We start from the raw sequence: 23,171 nt of genomic DNA, 5'->3' as shown, positions 1-23,171 counted from the left end.
ACAACACTTGCTCCAGGGTTAGACAGCGGCAGCTGAAATGCATCAGTTTCAGTATTCCTCTGCCAGAGAGAGGACTAAGGTTATATCATTTTCTCAGTCGGTCTCTCCCATGGCTGTGGAGAGACCGACAGATCATTATCGCCCTCTGAGAGATATCGTATGAACCTGAGAGAAATAAGTAGCTTGTTTAGACCGGCTGTGTGTGCCTATGTGAGTAGGAGACCGCTACAGAATATTCCTCGAGCAAATAACCACCAGACTCAACCTTCATCTATCAGAATCCTAATAAGGTTTGTGTTGTGGTGATTCGAATAGAAACATCACTCAGTTCAAAAGTCTCTCATTTCTTCAGGGGAGGGGCTGGGGACATTCATTAACACTACGGTTAATTATAAACTAATTGCATTAAGAGCTACAGAGAGCTGTACATCAGTCAGCATGGTGATATGATTTATTCAAACAAGAATGATCAACCTTGTACATAACTCCACATCCTTCTTCTGATGTGTGCCTTAGCCTGTCAAAGTGAAATTTTCCCAAGTCATCTCTGAGAACAGGAATGAGAAAAGAACAAGGTTTATACAGTAAGTTTGCTACTGACTATTTATTTTGTGGACAAACCAAGAAAAATATATGCAGCATTTCAACAGAAACGCAATTCTTAAAGAAAGACAATGTACAAATTAGGTTTTTTTTGTTGTTTCTATAGAGACTGCAGTGAAGTTGCATGCTGGGATGTCCATGTCAGTCAGTCTCAGGAACACAAACACAACACTGTGTTACCGTGCCAATGCAGGGGGAAGGGGGGGGGGGGCTCTGCCCCCCTCTTTATACACTGAAACTTAAAAAAAAATATCAAAACATTCCTGGAGAAGAGCAGGCAAATATTAGTCAGTGTTTAACCAAAAATATACAAAATAGGACTTTAGTCAATAAATGTACAGAAAAAAATGAACTGGATAAAGGGATTGGTACAAATACAACAGTACAACATCGATATGTCGACACCATTAGATTGCCGGCAGCTGTATATACTAACTATGATGTCAAACATGAGGGAATGTGCATCACCTGACGTCTGGGTGGACTACAGCATTCGCTCATACAAAATGTACAAAACATGGGCCTCTAACTAGGAACACCAGAATACTGTCCTTTTTACAGCATGACACAGTACAAAAACACACCGTCGTGTCATCATCTTCATCGTTGTTGTGCCTAGAGGTGCTGAGGGGACGCGAACGTCACCCTGTGTTGCCCCCTTAGTCATGTGACTTCTGTCATGGATGCCGAGTGGTTCTGTGAGAGAGAGAGAGAGAGAGAGAGAGAGAGAGAGAGAGAGAGAGAGAGAGAGAGAGAGAGAGAGAGAGAGAGAGAGAGAGAGAGAGAGAGAGAGAGAGAGAGAGAGATTAAAAGATTAATCTTTTGTTCTCCATGCCATTGTGTCTGAAAGTGGACAGCTGAGAAACAGCATAACCTCTAGCTCTCAGCCTGGCCCAACAGGATCCAGCCTGGCCCAACAGGAGCCCACCAAACTCTACAGACCCAGACAGGGTTGAAAAGGGTAGGGTAGGTCTGTTATCACAATGACAAAATTCTAACAGAAACGATGAGCTAACTACAGGTGCTTCTGTATGTTTATCAGTTGTGCTACTGAAATCCATCAGAGCTATTTAACAGCATTGAACCATTGTCCTTGTGGCTGTCTGTTTCGCTCTGTTCACTCACAACATAAGATGATCCCTATTCACCACCGTCTGCGCCAGGCTTTGTACACACGGGCCCATTCACACACCTGGCAGCAGGCCGTTCTGGCAGCCTGGGCCTTGGGGAGTGACTTTGGGAATACAGACTGTAAACAAACACTCCGAAACCGGCATGAGTTGCAAGTGCGTCTGGTTCTTGAACCTATGAATAATCAATGAAGTCTGGCACAGTTCAACAGTTGTTGATCTGTTGATCTCACTGGGATCCCTCAATGAATTGCTCCTCCCAAAGTTTCTTCTATTTTTTCTCCTCTAGTGAGTTTTTCTGGGAGTTTTTCCTTGTCTTCCTTGAGGGTTGAGGTTGGCTGAGGGGCAGTTCTATAGGCGTATGTGAAGCCCTCTGTGACATTGTTTGTAAAAAGGGCTATACAAATGAATATTGATTTGATCCTTAGCTGCAAAAAGTGTCTCCTGCCTTTTCCCGCTAACCTCATACGCTCCCTCCTGCCACACCATTGTGTTGTTGTTTAGATCGAACGTGCAGAAAAACACATTTCAGAGTCAGGTCTCACATCACCCGACCTCACCAGCTGGCCCTGGACCAGCTTCGATTTCAGAAGCTCACTGTTGAGCTCCACAGGTCGTCTGAATGTCTTTATGGGTGAAGTGTTGGTGGTGGGGGGTCAGGGCACCTGTGCACTGAGGGTTTCCAGAGGGCTCTCTACACGAGGGAAGGTCATGAGGGGGAGGCCGCGGTAGTCCTCCATCTTCTGCTTGGCGGGTGGGCCGTGGGTGCCTTTGAAGTTGTTCACCACACAGATACCCTGCAGGGACAAGTCGCGTCATTGCAATGTCATGACAATGTTGTTACAGTGTTGCGACAATGTTGCCGCAATGTCAGTTTTCATTACACCTTTAAAAAGGGCATCTTCAGGTCCAAACAAGCACCAAGACACATCATCGCCAGCATGTCTTAAACGTGAGAACCACAATGAAACTACTCTCACCAGGAAGAGCGCCACGGAACTGCCCAACAGGAAGCCAGCCACCACGTCAGAGCAATGGTTCCGGTATTCGGACACACGGTTCAGCCCAGTAAGGAAGGCGGCACAGAGCGTGCCTAGACACAGCACAGGCTTGGCCAGACGGCTGGACTTGGTCTTGATGGTGCTGGTGATGTACATCTGGAGAAGGACAGACTGCATGCTGTAAGGTCCATGTCAACTCACCTACTGTCAGCTACCTGTCAACTCAATTACTATCAACTACCTGGAAAGTAAACTACTATCAACTACATGTAAACTAGACTACTACCAACTAGCTATAAACTATGATAATCTACCTGTAAACTCTACCATCAACTACCTACAAACTAAACAATCATCAACTACTTGTCAAATACATTTCCTTCCACTACCTGTCAAAAATTATTCCCTCAACTATCAACAAAATTAGCATCTGTTAGCTGTAAAGTCAATTTCACAATATTGAACATTTTATCCCTACATAGACCACCCTTCCACCCCTTCCTTACCGTAGCGTAGACGGCTGCGTAGACGCTCAGCGAAGCGTCTTTGGAAGGAAACGAGCGCCGGGCTTTCTCCACCAGCGCCGGGCTCCCCGTGCAGATGTTGCTGTTGGCGATGAACTGGTGGTTGAAGCGGCACTCTGAGCCGGTGTAGTTGGGCTTGCAGACCGTCAGGAAGTACGGCGCCAGGTTCCCTGTCACCACCTGGCCCGCGTTCACAAAGATGTCCGTCGCAAACAGGCCAAACGCGAACACGCCTGGACGCGCACACACACACAAACAAAACACGCACACACTCAATCCCACTGTCTCCTTCAGAAAGCCACAATCTGTGAAATATTGCACCCCCTCTCAGAGGCTCCTGCAGTATTGTTCTGTGGTCTGCAGCATCTGTAACAATGACTAATGCCACCTTTAGAACATGTCTGGGACCCGGAACATGGGAACACGTATGACCGCCCGCATACTGCAGCCACACGCCCAGGAAATACCAGCTGCCATTATCTCAACTGCTTAGCCATGAAATTACTATCCTTTGTCCAATTCACCATACCATACCCTTGAATGTGTATAGGTGTGTGTGTGTGTGTGTGTTTGTATATGTGTGTGTGTGATGAGAGGGCATATTTCCAGGAGGCAGACAGAAAGGACACCGGACCTCGCCGCTCTAATCCCATGCCTGAGAGAACTCAAATACCCACGTGCCCCAGTGTGCAGTAGATGTCAGCATAATACCTTACAGTAGTAATAACAAGTTATAACAGTGTTAATACGAGGGTAGTAGTTGTGGTTCTGATAAAGCAGTTTAGGTGGAACACCTAAATGTGACATAACCAGTTACACACAAGAGGTAAGTAACAGTTATAATCAGTGTGAATATCAATGTTCATAGCAGTGTTAATAACAGTGTTAATAGCAATGTTCTCATGACAGACCTATGAATCTGATGACTCGTCGTATGAGGGGGTTAAGGTAGCAACAGTCTCCAGTCACGATGGTCTTCTCCTGGGCCAGTAATGCCTCTCTGGTCGACTTCATCACATACATGGACACCTCGCCGATGAAGATCTGCACACGCATGCACACACACAGCCAAAGGTTAGACATTTTCACACACACAAACCACACGTACAGCTTAAGACATATGAACACAAACAAAAAACATTAACTATACACATGCACACACACACAGGTTGGAAATATGCACACACTCACGGATGACTGCATTTCTCTCCAGTAACCTCTCTCCCCCTTTAGTAACCTGTCTCCCCCTCAAGTAACCCGTCTCTCTGCTTCTCTTTCCCACAAGTCCAGCCAACCAAATTGACAGCCTGAGTTACAGCCTTTTTTATTGGCTATATGTCTCAGCCAAAAGGGTGTGGAGCCTGTCTTAAATGTCCTACTTGATTCTGCTTGGCCGTGTAATGGTGTGTGGAGGCGGGGTGACCCGTGAAGAGCGGGCCATATCACCTGACACAGCATTCCCACAGACACACACACTGACACTGACATCCAAGGAGGTGCAGCGAGGAGGAAGATGAGAGGAGGAAAGAGGCGGATCCTGTGAGAACAGCTGACAGAAAGACGAGCTGGGGAGCAGAAGGGCTCAGTCTGACGCACAGATACATCCGCACGCACACACACACACCGCACACAGACACAAACACACACACCAACACACACAGACACACCGCACACAGACACACACACACAGCGCATGCAGACACTGCACACAGACACACACACGCACGCAGACACACACTCCGCACACAGACACACACACGCAGACACACACTGTACGCAGACACACACACACCGCACACAGACACACACACACCACACACAGACACACACACTGCACACAGACACACCGCACACAAACACACCGCACACACACCGCACACACGTGCGCAGACACACACACCGCACGCAGACACACACGGACGCAGACACACACAGCTCAGTCAGGGCTGAGACACAGACTGCCGCCCCTAGGGCTGTCTTCGTTGTGCGCCTCTCTCTGCATGGAGGAGCACAGTGCTGCAGTGACCCCTACAGGACAAACACCTGTCACTGCAGCCTGACTGCCCGCCCCACAAACTGGCATATCGGGACAGACAGACACATACCCACAAAGACAGACAGACAGACACATACCCACAGACAGACAGACAGACAGACACATACCCACAGACAGACAGACACATACCCACAGACAGACAGACACATACCCACAGACAGACAGACAGACACTTACCCACAGACAGACAGACACATACCCACAGACAGACAGACACATACCCACAGACAGACAGACACATACCCACAGACAGACAGACAGACACATACCCACAGACAGACAGACACATACCCACAGACAGACAGACCAGGACACAGACAGACAGACACATACCCACAGACAGACAGACACATACCCACAGACAGACAGACAGACAGACAGACAGACAGATAGACAGACAGACAGACAGACAGACCAGGACACAGACACAAACAAACACGCACAACACACACACACACACACAGTCGGTACACTCACAATGGCGGTGGGGGCGCCGGCCACCACGCAGTAGAGGATGAGGGGAGGGATGAAGCTGCTCTCGTCCACACCAGGGTAGGGCTTCATCAGCTCGGCATCGTTGCAAAAGAAGCCCTGGACGTGGATCCCAAACAGGTCGGTGCACTCAAAGTAGTAGGCCAGCAGAACTGTCCCCGACATGATCACTAGCTGCACCAGGAGCATGGTAGAGGAGAGAGAGACAAGAGAAGAGAAGAGTTGTCAGTATAAAGAGAAAAAAATTGATCCTAGTCCTCAGCGGTCCTGTCTCGTCACTGTTCTTAGAACCTAGAGCCCACAACCTGGATGACACTGGCTTCATATACGATACAGCTAAACCCCATCACCATCTCATCTCATCTCTAACCCGCAGCTCTCTGACCCTTCATCTGTCTGTCTGCTCCCTCAGAAAGCCTCTCTCTCTCTCTCTCTCAGTCTGTCCTAATGGTGCTTATGTTTACTTCACTCCTCCTCCTCTTCCTCCTCCCACCTCTCTTATGTTTGTCTGTCTGTCTGTGTGTGTGTGTGTGTGTGTGTGTGTGTGTGTGTGTGTGTGTGTGTGTGTGTGTGTGTGTGTTTGTGTGTGTGTGTCAGTTATATAAGGCCTTTTGTCCTCTGATAATGAAGCAAGCCAGCTGAGTCCAGAGGCGACACTACAGTACCCAGGCCAGAGGAGGCCGGTTGGGACCAGAACAAGACAGGAGAGGCCACAGAGGCCACAGAGGCCATAGAGGCCATAGAGGCCACAGAGGCCATAAGGCGAGTTCAGTATAGGCAGTAGAACTTAGTAGAGGCTACAACAGATGGTTCAGACAGGTGAGCACTGGAAGCTGTACTGCCACATATGGCCACTAGATAGGGCTGTGGCACCATCACATCAGAGGACTCCGTGTCCGTCGAAGTGCTGCTCTGCTACTCTGATCCTGCAGGGGGCAGTACACTCAAATACACTCACCAGTCACATGACTGCTCCCCTACTGCAACACAGATGGTTGGTATGGAGGAGCCCAGCATGGTTGACCAACGTACACTCGCTCTCTCGTTCTCACACACACACACACACTCGCTCACACACACACACCTCTGCCAGCAAGCCCGCACAACTCAGTCACCACCTGAACCAAGAGGATTGTTCACCACACAAGTGGCACCCCTCCTCTCCTCCCCCTCTCTTCTTCCTCTCCTCCCCTTCTCCTCTCCCTGTCCTTCTCCTTCCCTCCTCTCCTCCTCTACCTCTCCTTCCCTTCTCCTCTCCTTCCCCCTCCAATCACCCTCTCTTCCATGAATGTGTCTTGTAAATGAACATTGCCAAACATCGCTAATAAGAGCCTCACTGGGATCATACATAAACAAATAAAGCATTAACAAAATGAACAAACAAGCCACAAGCCTGCTCTGCTGGAGAGAGATGGAAGAGGAGTGGGGGGGTGACTGAGTGAGATCTGGAGGGGGGGGGGGGGGGTCATGTGACAAAGTGCGAGATGGGGACTACTATGGAGAGGCTGTGAAAAGCGACAGATGAAGGAGAGGAGAGAGATGGAGAGAAAGCAGGGGAGAAAGGGAGAGGGGGAGAGAGAGAGAGAGAGAGAGAGAGAGAGAGAGAGAGAGAGAGAGAGAGAGAGAGAGAGAGGCTAGAATAAAGAGGGAGACCGAAGAGGAGTGATGGAGGGGAAGGAGGAAGGGGTTAAGGAAGAGAGCGTGAGAGGGAGGGAGGGAAACAGGAAGATGGAGAAGAGACGTGAAAGACAGGAATAGACAGTTGGAGAGAATGGAAAATCTGCGTTACAGTGTGTGTGTGTGTGTGTGTGGGTGTGCGTGAGTGTGCATGTGCGTGAGTGTGTGTGTGTGTGTGTGTGTGTGTGTGTGTGTGTGTGTGCGTGCGTGTGCGTGAGTGTGTGTGTGTGTGTGTGTGTGTGTGTGTGTGTGTGTGTGTGTGTGTGTGTGTGTGTGCGTGAGTGTGTGTACGTGCGTGTCAGGCAGGTCTTTGATGTGAGCCTCCAGACACTTCTGTGTGATTAAAGACCTTCAGCTGAGATGTTAATTATCCACAGAGCTCAGCTCACAGTATTGTTTCACTATAGCTTACACACACACACACACACGCACATACACATACCATAGCAACTCCAGTTTACCCTTTACACACCAATGTAAGGGATCTCTCTCCTGGTCTCTATCTCCCTGTCTCTCTCTCACACACACACACACACAAGACACACCTCTACAAAAATGAAGCAGGGGATGATTGAGTAGCTGCGCTGGGTGTGGTCTGATGCCATGGTGACTCCGCCTCCTGGTGGTGACTCCGCCTCCTGGGACTACTCCAGATCAGTCTGCTGGAGGGGTGAGGGAGAGGGAGAGAGAGAGACAGTGAACAAGGAGGATAGACGGTTTACGGTTTAGTCCATTTACTCAAATGAATCACAAATCACAAATCAAATGAAGGACATTTGTAACTGTCAACCATAGCGTACAGGTTAAACAGAAAACCCTGACTTCCGGAGAGGTGGACAGAGCGTGGCGAGAGACAGGGGAAGATGTATGACAGCTACAGAGATAGAGCGGGAGAGGGAGAAAATAGGGATGGTGAGAGAGATAGAGAGAGAGAGAGAGAGAGAGAGAGAGAGAGAGAGAGAGAGGGAGGGAGGGAGGGAGGGAGGGAGGGAGGGAGGGAGGGAGGGAGGGAGGGAGGGAGGGAGGGACTGGAGAGTTAATAGAAGATGACAAGCATGGTGTACATCCGTGCCTAACTGCCAGAGACAGGAAATCAGATCCTCAGGAACAGGAAGTAGGAAGTGATTAGATCAGGTTTCATCAGAAACCACTGTTCCGTCTCAGCCTCTCGATGTACGCAAACAGCTGAGGGGATCTGCAGGCTTCTGGGTGGTGTGGATTTGCTCTGACAGAAGTCTGACACTCTACAACAAAGGTCACTAGAACTCTGGACACACAGAGCAAACAGCAGACCATGGGTGGGTGTGTTGTCATGGGATGAGTCTGAGCTGAGACAAAGCCAGACAAGTTGACCTCAGTCTTTCAACAGTCCTCGACACACACACACATACTTGTTCATACATGGACACTCCACTTGACACTACAGAAATACAATTCCTCTAGACCATTAGACACAAACAGCCTTTCTCAAGAATGACAGAAACACATGACAGGTATGTAGAAACACACCTTTCTGACAGGGAGACAGCCAGGCACCGTGGAGCACTCAACAGCAGGGGGACTGACTGTGTTAGTTAGACTGTATTACACAGGAGTGTGCTGGTGAACAGAGAAAGGTAGACACAGGAGATATGATAGGTAACATGGTGCTAAAGCTGGAAACACCGGGGGGGGTGGGGGGGAGGGGGTGGGGGGGGAAGCTGACAGGTAGAACTACTCTCAAAGGTTCTTCTCTATCTCCTTTTCGAAAAGAGAGCGAGAAGAAGAGCTAGAGAAGACACAGAGAGAGAGAAACAGAGAGAGAAAAGTCAATAGAGAGATAGACAGAGAGAGAAAGCAGGGAGAAAGAGAGAGAGAGCATGAGCGCCTCAACCTCGGTCTTCACACCCTCCTTCCCTGTGAGACTGAGAACCCCCACTACAATTAAAACTATAAAGAAACTCCTACGGAGCTAAACAGAGGTCACCAGATGCTGGCAGTGAGCTGGTAGTATAGTCTTTTTATTGATAGCTAGCTAAGCCAGTATGTAGCACAAGCTATATGTTACAATGCTAGCCGGTTAATTCAATGTATAGCCTTAGTTATGTGGTAATGATAGTCAGCTAGGACAGTGAAATGACATCCCTAGCTCCAGAACAGATTCCAGGAAGATGATATCCCTTTAATGATATTCCTGTCTCATCCACTGTGTGTCCCCAGGGATGAAGAGGCGGGCCGTTTTCTCCAACCCTGTCCAATCAGTCCCCTGGGACGTTGCACTGACATATCTATCGCCCTATCAGGGGACAGGACAGCAGAGAAGTAATCAAATACCTGCTCCTGGAAGCCCCCAGGGAGCAGGGGTTCTCCCCAGAAATCAATGAGGCATCAAGGTGTCAGACAGCTCCATCTCTTCTCCACTATGGTGCTCGTCATCCTCCTGACATCCCTCCCTCCTCCATAACGGCTGGTGTATGTGTTCCTATGGAACCCAGCCAGATCAGGTGTCAAACCAACGCTAAACTGCATCTCTGATTGGCTGTAGTGTGGTGATGAGGTCATTGCTGAAGTCCTTGTTTTGGTGAATCAGAGGCGGACTGTGCACTGTCGTATTCCAGTAAACACGCCTGTTTGTGTGACCTGTAAACAACACACGGCCCTGAGGTCGGACAGTCCAACACACATGCACACACACACAGTGACTAGCTGGTGTTGAGGTGGAGCATGCCCTTAGCCTGCCTGCTTCCAGATGGAAGCAGAGGTCAGGTCTCTAGGCTGAATGGGCGTCTCCAGGTCAGGACAGAGCAGCCCAGGGATGGACAGACCAGGCCAGGGAAGAACAAAACAACAGCAGACCAGGCTAGGCCAGGGGAGGGCGGGCAGAACAGGCCAGGCCACATCTAGTACTCTAATACATGTACTAGAGTTCAGCATTACCTAGAGTCAGTGTTAACATATTCTACTCTACCGTATGAGTGACCATGCTGGGATAAGCACCCAGAACACTGAACTCTACCTGGCAGGATGCCCACCGCTGAGGTACAAATGAAGAAGGGAGTTAGAGGGGGAGAGAGAGAGAGAGAGAGAGAGAGAGAGAGAGAGAGAGAGAGAGAGAGAGAGAGAGAGAGAGAGAGAGAGAGAGAGAGAGAGAGAGAGAGAGAGAGATGTGTGTGAGTGTGGTGTGCTTCCATGTATGCCTGTTGACTGCCAGGACCTGACGCCATGCCACCTGTCACCTAAACTATCCTGTAAGCCCAACGAGCATGGAGAACCCAGAGAGATGGAGCTTGTTTAGTTCAAATGGTTACTGCAAACACGCTGTTGTTTGCAGTCTTCTGCAGGCAAGAGTCGAGAAACCTGAAAATGTTTTAAGTGATTGAAAATGGAAACGAAGACAACTACAGCTTTGGGTTTGGGTGTGAGGTAGGCGCAGGCTTTAAAGAAATGTTCAATTTGTCACGTTCTTTAAAATCCGACACATGGTATACAATACCTTCTTTCGTATCTCGCCACTACTGAAGAAGAGAATCACACACCTCGGGTATCATCCGACCTCAAACCGAGCAGTCTTCTCCAGAAGAACAGTGGTTTTACACCATCGCCTTAGCTCGAGAGGACAGGTGTCTGAGGAGCGAACTCCTGTTAACAATTATTGAAAACAGACCCCCCGGAGGTCACCAATAGTAACGTGTGGCTTTTACTAACAGGTTATAAAAGCAATCAGTTACTGCAAGGGAATCATATGTTGCCACTTGAGAAACGTCGGAAGTTACTGCTCAGCCACTGCACGAGCCTTCCACCACAAACGCCAAGCAACAGACAATAGGCTCTTTGGAAGAAAAAGCAAATAATTCGCCTGCTTTCTCTCATCCCTGCGGTAGCCCGTCGTAACAGCTCGAGGAACTTACCGTGCGATGAATGAATATTCCAGATAGGATAGTAATCCATGAAAGAAAATGGGAAATAGTGCCCAAAAGCGCGCATGCTACTCCATCGTATTTCCCACCGAGCCAGAGTGCTTTGGTTGATGTGAGCGATAAGAAACACGTAGCCGTGAGTGTGTGTATGTGTGAGAGAGAAAAAGGGAGAGAGAGCGGCGGAAAGATGCTGTGAGGGAGGCGGAGCCAAGGCGAGTAGAGCGGCGGAAAGATGCTGTGAGGGAGGCGGAGCCAAGGCGCGTAGCGCTCGGGTCTAGTCAAGCGTGCTAATGTGACATCTTACAAGCGGGACGGTCCCACGCCTCTGAGACTGGGGGACGCAGCTCGAGGCAGACAAACATCCTAAAATAGAGTGAAACCAAAACATGGAAAGGTAGCCTTACCTTGAAGTGCAACTTGTAAGGCATGTTTGCATTTAGTCTTATCCCTTGATAGTAAACCATGAGAAAAAATGGTAAGTGGTATTTCTAGGGGGGTTTAGAGGGTTTGGGGTTAGAATTAGTGTTAGTGTTTGAATTTAAGGTTTAAGGGTTAAGGTTAGGTTTAGGGGTTAGGTCGTGTCCAGGGGCTTTGTTAGACCATTTTTACTGGGGCACCTGCCCCAGTATAAATCTGCTGTGTCCCAGTAGAATTTAAAGTTTGACTTTTAACAAGTTACTTTATTAGTCTGTGCATTAATTTAGATTTATTATCCCAGAGGCCCGCAGAATTCCATGTCAGCGAGCTCTTCTGAGCTTGCCAAATAGCCACTGCAGCACGCACACAGAAGTCCAGGTGTCGGACTCGGCACACAAGTCAGAATTGAGGTTGGCTAAGAAAACATTACAAAAAAAGAATGTTTCTAAATGATAGGCCTACGGATCATCATATTTTGACTCAAAATATGATGATCCGTAGGCCTATACATCTAGAAACATTCTATTTTTGCGCTAATGATTAAAAAATGTGCGCATTAACTATTGATGTCCCTGCCAAAGCTGATATCAAATGTCCCTGAACTGTTGTATAGTGGGTTAAGCCAGGGGAGATTTTATAGCCTAGTAGTGCATTGTGTGCAGCAGGCTTGAAAGAAAAAAAAGAATATGAATAGGGGCCTGTGCCCCAGTAGAGTTGTATGTCTAACAACGCCTCTAGTCGTGTCCATCCTCATTAGGATAGTAAAACAAACCTGTGTGTGTGTGTGCATGTGTGCAGTGATCTAGATTCAGAACTCGGCACATTAAATCCAAAGACTCTCCCCTCACACATCAGATGCGTCCTCTCCACACACACACACACACACACACACACACACACACACACACACACATAAACATTGGATAGAAGTCGAGGCTTGTGGTCAACATGCCAAGCATTAGTATCTTCATCTTGTTGAGCAAACACTTGAAGAGGATCAGGAACATATCTTTATAAATAGGTTCATAATGCGCTTTGTAGATACTGTGTCTCAACACTGGCACTAAGTTGTGATGCTCTATTGGGGATTTTGTTAATCTGCTGTCACTGTGGTGTTGCCCTCTGCTGTACTGCATGTGTAGCCCATCTGGTTGCATATGTAGAGGGGGACACATGGGAAGTTAAGAGGAAAGGAGAATCTAGGAAGGATGGGTGATTCTGGAGCGAGTTAGGAGGGTGGGGGCGGGGGGCTTTGTGATAGGTCAGACATCTGTAACCCCCCAGGACTCTCAGCAAGACAGAAGGTAGCCCACTTTGTGTGTGTGTATCACTCTGAGCGGTTTAAGTCAGTCATTACACCATGTATAAATGACACTATACTGTAGAGTACACTACTGTCTGGGTAACTTGTGTTTTTGTTATAGTTTGTATTTGAGACAGTGTGTCTGTGTGTGTGTGTGTGTGTGTGTGTGTGTGTGTGTGTGTGTGTGTGTGTGTGTGTGTGTGTGTGTGTGTGTGTGTGTGTGTGTGTGTGTGTGTGTGTGTGGTGTGTGTGTGTGTGGGTGTGTGTCGTATGTAAGCAACTTATTGATTGAGGTATTCGGTTTCTTCGCCACGGCCCTCCACAACATTTCCTCCGCGGGGTTACCATGGCAACGCAAAGGGGCCCAAGGCCGGGTATCTGTGGCCTCGACTGGGATCAATGCTGAGAAGGACCAGAGGAGAGGAGAGCAGGGGAGCGGAGAGGGACTGGGGCTGGAGGGCAGGGACTGGAAGAGGAGAGGAAAGCAGAGGGACTGGAAGAGGAGAGGAAAGCAGAGGGACTGGAAGAGGAGGGGAAAGCAGAGGGACTGGAAGAGGAGAGGAAAGCAGAGGGACTGGAAGAGGAGGGGAAAGCAGAGGGACTGGAAGAGGAGAGGAAAGCAGAGGGACTGGAAGAGGAGAGGAAAGCAGAGGGACTGGAAGAGGAGAGGAAAGCAGAGGGACTGGAAGAGGAGGGGAAAGCAGAGGGACTGGAAGAGGAGAGGAAAGCAGAGGGACTGGAAGAGGAGGGGAAAGCAGAGGGACTGGAAGAGGAGAGGAAAGCAGAGGGACTGGAAGAGGAGGGGAAAGCAGAGGGACTGGAAGAGGAGAGGAAAGCAGAGGGACTGGAAGAGGAGAGGAAAGCAGAGGGACTGGAAGAGGAGAGGAAAGCAGAGGGACTGGGGCTGGAGGAGAAAGACAGGAGAGGACAGAGACTGGAGCTTCTCCACACAAAGGCATAATGATGTTCATTCTGCTGAGGCATTGTACTAATAGGACACAGACACTAACACACACACATACACAGTTGTGTGTGTGTCCCTCCAGTTGCCGCCTCCCAGTGTGACGGCCATCTTGTTTTCACAGCAGATCTACCAGCTACTATAAATAACCTGAGTGCTGAGCAGGTCGCCATGGCAACCTCTAAAACCAATGCAACACCAACAGCGCTCTCTCAAAGAGAGAGAAAATCAGTTAGGTTTGTGTATGTGTGTATGTATAGAGGAAGGGTATCAGAGCTCATTCTCTGAAGCATCTTATTATCCAACCCAGTGTGCTAGTCCTCTGGAACTGTACACATGAGGGCATCTCTGAGAGACTGGAGCCGCTGCTTCTGTTGAAACAGCCTATCAGAGCCAGACCCACTGGGTGTTTCTGTTGAAACAGCCTATCAGAGCCAGATTCACTGGGTTTCTGTTAAAACAGCCTATCAGAGCCAGACCCACTGGGTGTTTCTGTTGAAACAGCCTATCATTGCCAGACCCACTGGGTGTTTCTGTTGAAACAGCCTATCATTGCCAGGGCCACTGGGTGTTTCTGTTGAAACTAGGCTGTGGTGTGTTTCATTGGGTTAAACCAGACTCTTGTTATCTTAATCTGACCCCCCCTGGTTTCCTAACTGCTGCTAATCTGACTAGACATAATCTCCCCCCTGGGATTGACATGGGAACCCCCACACATGTATGCAGATACGCCCATGCCCCCGCCCCCTTGTTAAAACTGTCACTCTCTTGTCTGGGCGGCCCTGACCCCACCACTACACATGCTCTCTACATCATACACACACAAGCACACACCATCTCTCTCACACACACACTATCTCACACACAGTCTCTCTCTCTCTCCCTGTCTCACACACACAGACACCTGCTCACATGTATGCTCCCCCTCCAGATGACATGATTAGGCTTAGCCCCAGGACACATGCCACCCAAGGGGTTGACACAAAGACCAAACAATAGAGACATCTCTGTCTGTGACAAGGAACTACCAACACGGGTTGGACTAGACCATGAGGATAATGATAATGATAAAGGGGAGGAGAAAGAGTTGGAGGAAGAGGTGATCATCATGATGATGATGGCAATGATGTTGTTAGCCAGTTGCTTGGATGTTTGCTTGACAATAACACCGAGGCTTGCTAATGACAGGACAGATGTTTCTGCTGACCCCTGGGATTTAGTATGAGTGTGTTTATGTACAGCGTGTGTGTGGGTGTGTGTGTGTGCGGGTGGGTGGGTGTGTGGGGGGAGGGTGCGTGTTGAGGAAAAAGCCTGGTTTTCAGATCTACCACAACTACAAAACAATGTGTTTTGCTGCTCCTCTATTCTCCTGTTAATGTGTCTTTAGTCTTCAGTTCGCTCTTCCCAGGATGCACTGCATCCCTGGAGACAACAGAGAGCTGGGACAGAAATAAACCTTCAGCTGTGTGCTCTCTCACACACACACACACACACACACTCCTTTTGTGTTTGTGTGTGTGTTTGTTCACTGTTTCACTGTCCTCGTAACATGGGAAGAAAAGTCTTCTTCCTGACTGCCATTCTGTCAGTTTACAGAGTTGAGCGGTGTGTGTTTGCGTGTGTGTGTGAATATGCATGATCTGTCCACATGTGTCCCTGGGGCTGCAGATCCACTTATTTATGAGTATGTGACCACAGAAAGAGAAGTAGAGGAGAGGAGAAGAGAAGAGAGGAGAGCGGTAGAAGTGCAGGTCTAATTTTGACCTTGGGGCAGTTTCCCAGATCTTGGAGACAATGCCTTTAACAATCACAGAGCAGATCTCTCTCTCTCACACACACACACACACACACACAAGCACACAAACACAAACACACACATGTACCTAAGTTGTAGAGCTCTCCAATTTGTCTGATTAGTCAGTCTAGATATAGTGCAGAGGCAGTTATAATCAGTCCAGAGGCAGAGAAGAGTCACTTGGAAGCGACACTGTATTAAAGCAGAACAGAGGTAGAGTAGAGGCAGTTTGAATCTCCTGTCTGGGTGATCAGTGTGACAGCCGGCTGAACACACAGCCTCGTGACTCAACACTGAGCTGTGCTACTCTGGCAACCACACACAAAGTGGAGGGAGGGGAATATAATAACAACAATAATATGTATATATGTTATTCCTTCGTACCCTAGTTCAAGAAAACCAAAGGTCACAACCTGACAAATAAATTACACTAAATAGACTGTTAAATCAAGGAGGAAACCTAATATTTGGTATTATACTGGAACTGACCTACAGGACACTCACATGCAGATCTAGCCAGTCCAAACAGGCATGCCCAGTCAGACAAGGACAGGCACCAGAGGGGGTTAGCTGGACAAGGTGAGTGCAGGCTAGTAGTAGCACGAGTTAGTGGCATGCTAGCGAGATGTCAGTGAAGCATTAGCTAACCATGCTCTCTCCAGCTGCAGAGAGCAGCACCATGGCTGAATTATGTAAAATCGTGCTTCCTTAGATAAATAATAGAAGAGAGAGCCTTGTTCTCTCCTCTCGTTCCTCGCCCCCGGAGACATGAGGAGTTTGTGGGACAGTGAGCACGACACAGGCTAATGTGTCGTGCTCGGGATGCCTCCTCCTTTCCCCACCTTCGCCCTCCATGCCTTTCATACCTCCCTTCCCCACTTTGTCATCTCTCCTCCACACCTGCCCCCTCCTCTTGCCGCTACTTCTCTCTCCCCTCCGTTATTCTCCCCATCTCTCGCTGCTCCCCACCTGACTTCCTTTCTCTCCTCCCCTCTCCAGCTCGCCTCCTCCCCCCGACTCCTACCCACCTTCTCTGTAAATGGAGAGAGAGAGAGAGAGAGAGAGAGAGAGAGAGAGAGAGAGAGAGAGAGAGAGAGAGAGAGAGAGAGAGAGAGAGAGAGAGAGAGAGAGAGAGAGAGAAGAAAGAAAGAAAGAAAGAAAGAGAGAGAATGAAAGAATGAATGAATGAATGAATGAAAGAATGAAAGAATGAAAAATGAAAGAATGAAATGAACGATGAAACGAGAGAAAAAAAGAGCAGGAGAGCAGGAAAACAAAAAGAGTGAGGGACGCAGGCATCGTTCTGTCACTGTGTCTGCATTATACAGATCCTAACATAACCACACTAAGAGGCCCCTGGGGAGCTAACCCAAATCTTTTAGAGCAGACTAGCAAGGCCAGCCAGCCGAACACTGGCCCTGGGCTGAAGCCTTCCAACTACCTGGCATTAACTACCTGGATAGAGTGGACTTAGTGGAGAGTTAGTGGAGAGTTAGTGGAGAGTTGGTGGAGAGTTAGCAATGACTGTGGAAGATGGGATTTGTGCTTATGTGCTTATGATAATCACAATTAGTGGATCAGCTATTGCCTTATTATCTGTTCATGTATTCTGACTTATTATCCTTTCACATATATATGCTCGACTACTGTGACCTAAATTATGTTCTGATGACAGTCATGGGTCCATGCTGTAGTATCTGCCTAATTGAAAAACAAACACCTGCTGGCTGTTTCTCTTTCTACTATAAATTCTGCCCTCTGACCTTCATGCTTCAGAGAGACTTTGCTGTTATCGCTGTGTGTCTGAACTGGTCATTTTTATGTTGGGGTGTTTGTTAAACATTCAGTTGAATGTCTGAATAATTCGAAGCCCAGAACCAAAACTGTTAGTCACACCATTTTAGGACAGAACAGACATAACCATATGATACATGTTTCCAGATGTATGGTTAGGGTTCGGATAATTAAAAAAAAAATTCTGATGTTCTTTGTTTAGTTGTAAGGAAGTCAGTTGCAGACACAGGGTAGTGGTGTAGTTGGTGAATTTGTTGTGGGTTACTGTTTCCTAACGCAGTGTGTTAAGTGGTGAGGCAGTGAGTTGCAAATACAATGTACTCAGAGGTGAGTTAGTGGGTTTGAAATGGGAGAGACATTGACCCAGATGAAGGGGAAGTGGAAAGGTCACCTTGGTAATAGAGTTGTGTTTATGTGGATGAGGCCCAATGTAGATATGAGAAAATGAATCATTTGGAAGGTCAGACAGTCAGCTAGTGTTACATTAGACTGGTGGTCAGACGTGGTGTGGAACCAGGGTCTGATGAGAGTCCCTGCTGTGTTCTAGAGTCCCTGCTGTGTTCTAGAGTCCCTGCTGTGTTCTAGAGTCCCTGCTGTGTTCGAAAATCTCCACCATGTTCTAGTATCTGCTGTGTGCTAGTGTGTCCTTGTGGGATTAGGTTGGTTTAGGTGTAGTTCTATGGGTGTATGTGCATCCCTCATTGCTGGTAAAAAGGGCTGTACAACAACATTTGATTTGATTAGCTAGTCACTGCTATGTTCTAGAGTCTGGCCTGTGTTCTACGGTATCTGCTGTGTGCTAGTCTGCGCTGTGCTCTGGTCTGGGCTGAATTTGAGAGTCTCTGCTTTGCCATGGGCCTGTGTTCTAGCAGGCGTCTGCAGGAGTGTGCAGCGAGCAGAGAGGAGATCAGGGACTAACTGGCTGTTTGTCCCTGCAGGTTTCCTATGCTCAGAGTATGGAAGATGAAGGAAATTCAATACGCCTGAGAAGCTGTTTGATGTGGAACCATTTTTAGCTTGGTAAACAAGAACTTTACATCCCCCCTAGTGATTAAACACATGATGGAGTTCAGTTCATGTGAGAGCAGAAAAAAGGAGAGGAGAGGAGAGGGAAGGAAAGGAGAGAGGAAAGGAGAAGAGAGATCAAAATAGAAATCAAATCAAAATGTATTTGTATAGCCCTTTTTACAAGCAAGCATGTCACAGAGGGCTTCACATATGCCCATAGAACGTCCCCTCAACCAACCTAAACTCTCAAGGAAGACAAGGAAAAACTCCCAGAAAAGCTCACTAGAGGAGAAAAAATGGAAGAAACCTTGGGAGGAGCAATTCAGTGAGGGATCCCCTCCTCCAGAGACGGTTGGTGAAAGAGAGGAGCAGAACACAGGCTTTACATAGTCATACAGCAGGGAAGTGTCAATGGGTTTTGAAACACCAAAAACCATTGTTCAACTTGGTAGATGTGGGAAGGGACCGGGAAACTCGCTGTCGCCTGTCAAGGAGACTGGTTTCCGGTTGGCAACTAGATCCAGCTTTGGCAGACTGTCACAGATCGACGTCCACAGGCGACCAGGTCCAGCGTTGGCAGACCGACGACCAGGCAGGTGCTGACAGCTCAAACCCCCCACACCACAGGGGATGTGTGGAGGGGGGACAGAGAGGGGAGAGCAGGGATTAGACAATGCCAGGAGCAGCTAACAGTTACAGTCATATTAGAATGAGATCCCCACCGGTCAAGTGTGGACTAGTGCAGCAATTTAGCAGAGCAAAAGAAAAAGGGTATTTGATGCAGCCCTAGACACTAAGACAGCGCCAGCCCCCCTCGGTTGGAACATGAAATCTGTTCCAGGGGAGAGAACTCTAAGATAAGTTATACTTATACGAATAAGAATGAGAATGCCCCGTTCCCCGTCGTCACCTACTAGTAACAGAAACAATAACAGTAACAATATACAGTAACAGGTTTACTTTATGTGTAAAATCTAGGTGGGGCGACATGAACATATAGAAGCTTTAATTGTAATTTAAAAGTTACATGTGATACATATACAGACAAACACAAACTTCAGGTTTACATTAAAAGTACATACACACATACTTTACGACTCATAGGACACTTAGAATCATAGAATTGACTAAACAATAAAGTTTTTAACCTAATTTTGAATGTTGAAACAGTATCAGCGTCCTTAATTGAGACAGGTAATTTGTTCCAGAGAAGAGGTGCTCTATATGAGAACATCCTGCCTCTTTTTATTAATTTTGGGAACCACCAGATAGCCGGCTTCTTGAGATCTAAGTGTCCTTACAGGGCGATAGGGTGCAAGGAGACCAGAGAGGTAAAGTGGTGCCAATCCATGCAGAGATTGGTAGGTTAGTAATAGAACTTTGAAATCAGCTCTGGCTTGGATATGGATAAAGTGTAAAGAGACGAGAGTAGATGTTATGTGATCAAACTTTCTGGTTCTAGTCAATAGTCTAGCAGCAGCTTTTTGAACCCGCTGTAAGTTTTTTAAATAGGTAATTTGGAGGCACATTTGGAGAACAACACATTGCAGTAGTTCAGTCGGGATGTAACAAATGCATGTATTAGTTTTTCAGCATCATCGTTTGAGAGGAATTTTCGTATTTTGGCTATGTTACATAGATGGAAAAATGCAGTTCTGGTAATTTGCTTAATATGGTACTCAAATGAAAGGTCTGGGTCCATAGTGACTCCTAGATTTTTTACCAGCTGGCTTAAAGAGACTTTGATGACGTCTAAGTCTAAGGTCAGAGTGGATAAAGAGTGTTTTTTTAGGACTGAAAATTTGCACCTTTGTTTTATCCGAATTGAGAAGAAGGAAATTTGCTGTCATCCAAGTTCTTATCCCAGAAACATATTTTTCCAGAGCGTGTGGTAGTTCTCCAGACTTAATAGACATATATTGCTGAGTATCATCTGCATAACAGTGAAAATTTACCACAGAGCTTCTGATTATGTTCCTAAAGGCAGCATGTAGAGCGAAAATAACAGAGGGCCTAGAACGGAACCCTGTGGTACTCCATATTTTACAGTGGAACTCCTGGATGAGCAGCCGTCATAGTGGACAAATTGTGATCTGTCAGATAGATACAATCTAAACCACTGAAGTGAAGTACCAGAAATCCCAACATAGTTCTCCATATGTTCCAGGAGAATCTCATGATCCACAGTGTCAAAAGCTGCACTTTTGAAATTTGAAATTGGCCTGTAGTTGCTAAGACAACCTGGATCCAGGTTAGTTTTTTTAAGAAGGGGCTTAAAGGATCTTTGGGGTCATCCACGTGAAAATTAAAATCACCCTTAATTACCGATGTTATCAGTATATGTCACAAGATCAGCACTAAAATCTGCAAATTCCTCTAGGAAGATGGAGTAAGGGCCAGGGGGCCGGTATAGAGTGATTATACAAAATGAGGGAGGGGGGGCAGGAGTAGTAACATTAGTCCTCTTTAAAATCGTTGGTGGTTTCATGCAAATTATTTCAAATGTTTTAAAGGTGTTCACAGACTTTAGGCTGAGGTTGAAGCTGGCTTCATATATCATAGCAACACCACCACCTTTCTCTGAGACACGAGGAATGTGTGAGTACGCGAAATCCGGAGGCGATGCTTCATTCAGGGGGGAATATTCGTCAAGTTTTAACCAGGTTTCGGTGAGTCCAATCAGGTCCAGGCTGCATTCAGACATCAGATCATTAATCAAAACGGCCTTTGTGGATAGGGATCTGATGTTTAGGAGCCCAACATTCCAGTATGGGTTTTTGGCAGCTTTAGTCATTGACATTTCTTCTGAAAAGGTGGCACTGTTAGCAGAAAACTTAGTAGTATGGGCAACGGGGGAGCAAGGCTGAATACATGTTAAATTGGTATAATTCCTAATAATTGAAGGCCGAGATTTGGAAAAGGGGCAGGAGACCGACACCGTCTCAATGGGAAAAACTACATCAGCAACCACACTAGCTACACTACAAGCTAAGCTATCGGGCCCCAGACAACTCACACCATACCTATCAGACTCTCTTAGAGACTGTGGCCCAAGTTATTGACTGTATTTATAAAAAGATGCAACCGTCTGTCATACCTATTCAATATGGAGCTTTAAGTTAACTTCTGTCTCTGTCTTTATTTCTCCTATTCTCTCTCTCTCTCTCCCTCCCTCTCTCTCTCTCTCTCTCTCTCTCTCTCTCTCTCTCTCTCTCTCTCTCTCTCTCTCTCTCTCTCTCTTTCTTCTCACTCTTTCCCTAAACTTCTCTCTCTTAACCTGTTTACGCTCCTGTTTCGCCCGCGAGACAAAAATGCTGCCTCCCCCTTCCTCAGTTACGACGCACTAAATTCTAAAAAATATATTTTTTAGACGCTACACATGTTATACATCGTTGGAAAGCTACGATTCTTGTGCTTCCATTGAAATAAACCAATTCAAGATCAAGTCGCAATAGCAAGCAAAGTCAACGTCTTTTTCCGGTGAACATTCCTTCAACAATGCCAAAGAAAAAAGTTGTACTCACCCTAAGTTGTTCAAATAGGTCCAGGTGTGCAAATCATGCCATCAAAACTTGATCTGCGTAAGTCCCAAGGGTTCAAAGTATCTAACCATGTAAAGTAATTCGTCCAAATACAATGTTTTACGTTCATGAATAGCCATTATCCTTTGTTTCATTATGCAAGTTAGCCGACGGAAGAAACAACTTGTTCACATAAAAGTGTTATTTTCTCCGATTTATCAACGGAGTATTTACAAAATGAAGGTCTCAAAATGTCCGTTGAACCCTCCCCTTTTGATTGACACCTTGTTCGACCCAATAGGAGCTTCCATGCCCCGTTGACAGCCCTCTAAAGCCAACTAGGTCTGTGCGTCCTGCCCCCCCCCCGCCCCCCCCCCCCCACACTCGTTCTAAACAAATTTCTCGAACTGGCTTCGACTGGCTCTGAAATTAGCTCGTTAGCCTTGTAGCTGACAGCTAGCTGAAAATGCCAATACCTCATTTGTATGCGTCTGTGGAGCCTTCAAAATAACAGTCGATTGCGCAATATGGTTGACAGAATCAGTGTTCTTTGTGCGCCAATCCTTGGAATCAGATAAAGCACTCCAATGTGTTCATGCTTCAGTTTTTGTGTTTCAGTATTACTAATTAGGGATTTAGCTATTATATATGATATTTCTAAGTACCAGAGATGGGCCAGAGATAACAATTATGAAAAATAATACCTTTTTATTTGACCTTGACCTTGGTTACAAAGGGTCATTTTGGAGTCTCCAAAAGACCCTTTTAGAAAATTCCTGGATGTACTCTTATAAAAACATGTGTCAAATATGAATATATTGTGGTATTATGTTTGACTTTTGATTTGAATTGGGTAAGGCTTCAACCTGTGGTCCAATTTAGTCTTCCAGATAATACCTACCACCTCTAGGCCTCTTCAGGCCTCTGTTTTCAAAACAAAATCTAGGCGGAAATAGAAATTTTCACTTTCCTTGTGTTCAAGCTTCTATTACT

At 47.0% G+C, this 23,171-nt stretch overlaps 1 protein-coding gene across 3 annotated transcripts; it reads right to left on the bottom strand.

Annotated features, from left to right (window-relative positions):
- Positions 1 to 573: 573 nt before the first annotated feature.
- plppr1 (phospholipid phosphatase related 1) lies at positions 574 to 11,555 on the bottom strand. Of its 3 annotated transcripts, none has more exons than XM_062478642.1 (8): positions 10,956 to 10,971; positions 8,029 to 8,145; positions 5,792 to 5,980; positions 4,170 to 4,302; positions 3,241 to 3,491; positions 2,714 to 2,890; positions 2,399 to 2,530; positions 574 to 1,299 (listed from the first exon to the last, which is right to left on the bottom strand). In XM_062478642.1, exons 2-8 carry the CDS (start codon positions 8,086 to 8,088, stop codon positions 1,267 to 1,269), a joined length of 975 nt encoding a protein of 324 aa, XP_062334626.1. In that variant the 5' UTR covers positions 8,089 to 8,145; positions 10,956 to 10,971; the 3' UTR covers positions 574 to 1,266. The 3 variants fall into 3 exon arrangements, with proteins under 3 accessions (XP_062334626.1, XP_062334624.1, XP_062334625.1); XM_062478640.1 differs by lacking the exon at positions 10,956 to 10,971 and adding an exon at positions 11,371 to 11,555 and having other exon boundaries at positions 575 to 1,299; XM_062478641.1 differs by lacking the exon at positions 10,956 to 10,971 and adding an exon at positions 11,371 to 11,555 and having other exon boundaries at positions 575 to 1,299; positions 8,029 to 8,142.
- Positions 11,556 to 23,171: the final 11,616 nt, after the last annotated feature.

The sequence above is a fragment of the Osmerus eperlanus genome, chromosome 14 (genome assembly GCF_963692335.1).
Source record: "Osmerus eperlanus chromosome 14, fOsmEpe2.1, whole genome shotgun sequence".
Lineage (NCBI taxonomy): Eukaryota > Metazoa > Chordata > Actinopteri > Osmeriformes > Osmeridae > Osmerus > Osmerus eperlanus.
This window is presented reverse-complemented; position numbering and strand designations above follow the sequence as displayed.

Coding starts and splice junctions, on each gene's coding strand:
- plppr1 (XM_062478640.1), bottom strand. CDS start 8,088: ATGGCATCAGACCACACCCAGCGCAGCTACTCAATCATCCCCTGCTTC. Junction 5,981..8,028: donor CCTGCTTCATTTTTGTAGAG/GTGTGTCTTGTG, acceptor CTCCTGGTGCAG/CTAGTGATCATGTCGGGGAC. Junction 3,492..4,169: donor ACGAGTCATCAGATTCATAG/GTCTGTCATGAG, acceptor GTGCGCGTCCAG/GCGTGTTCGCGTTTGGCCTG.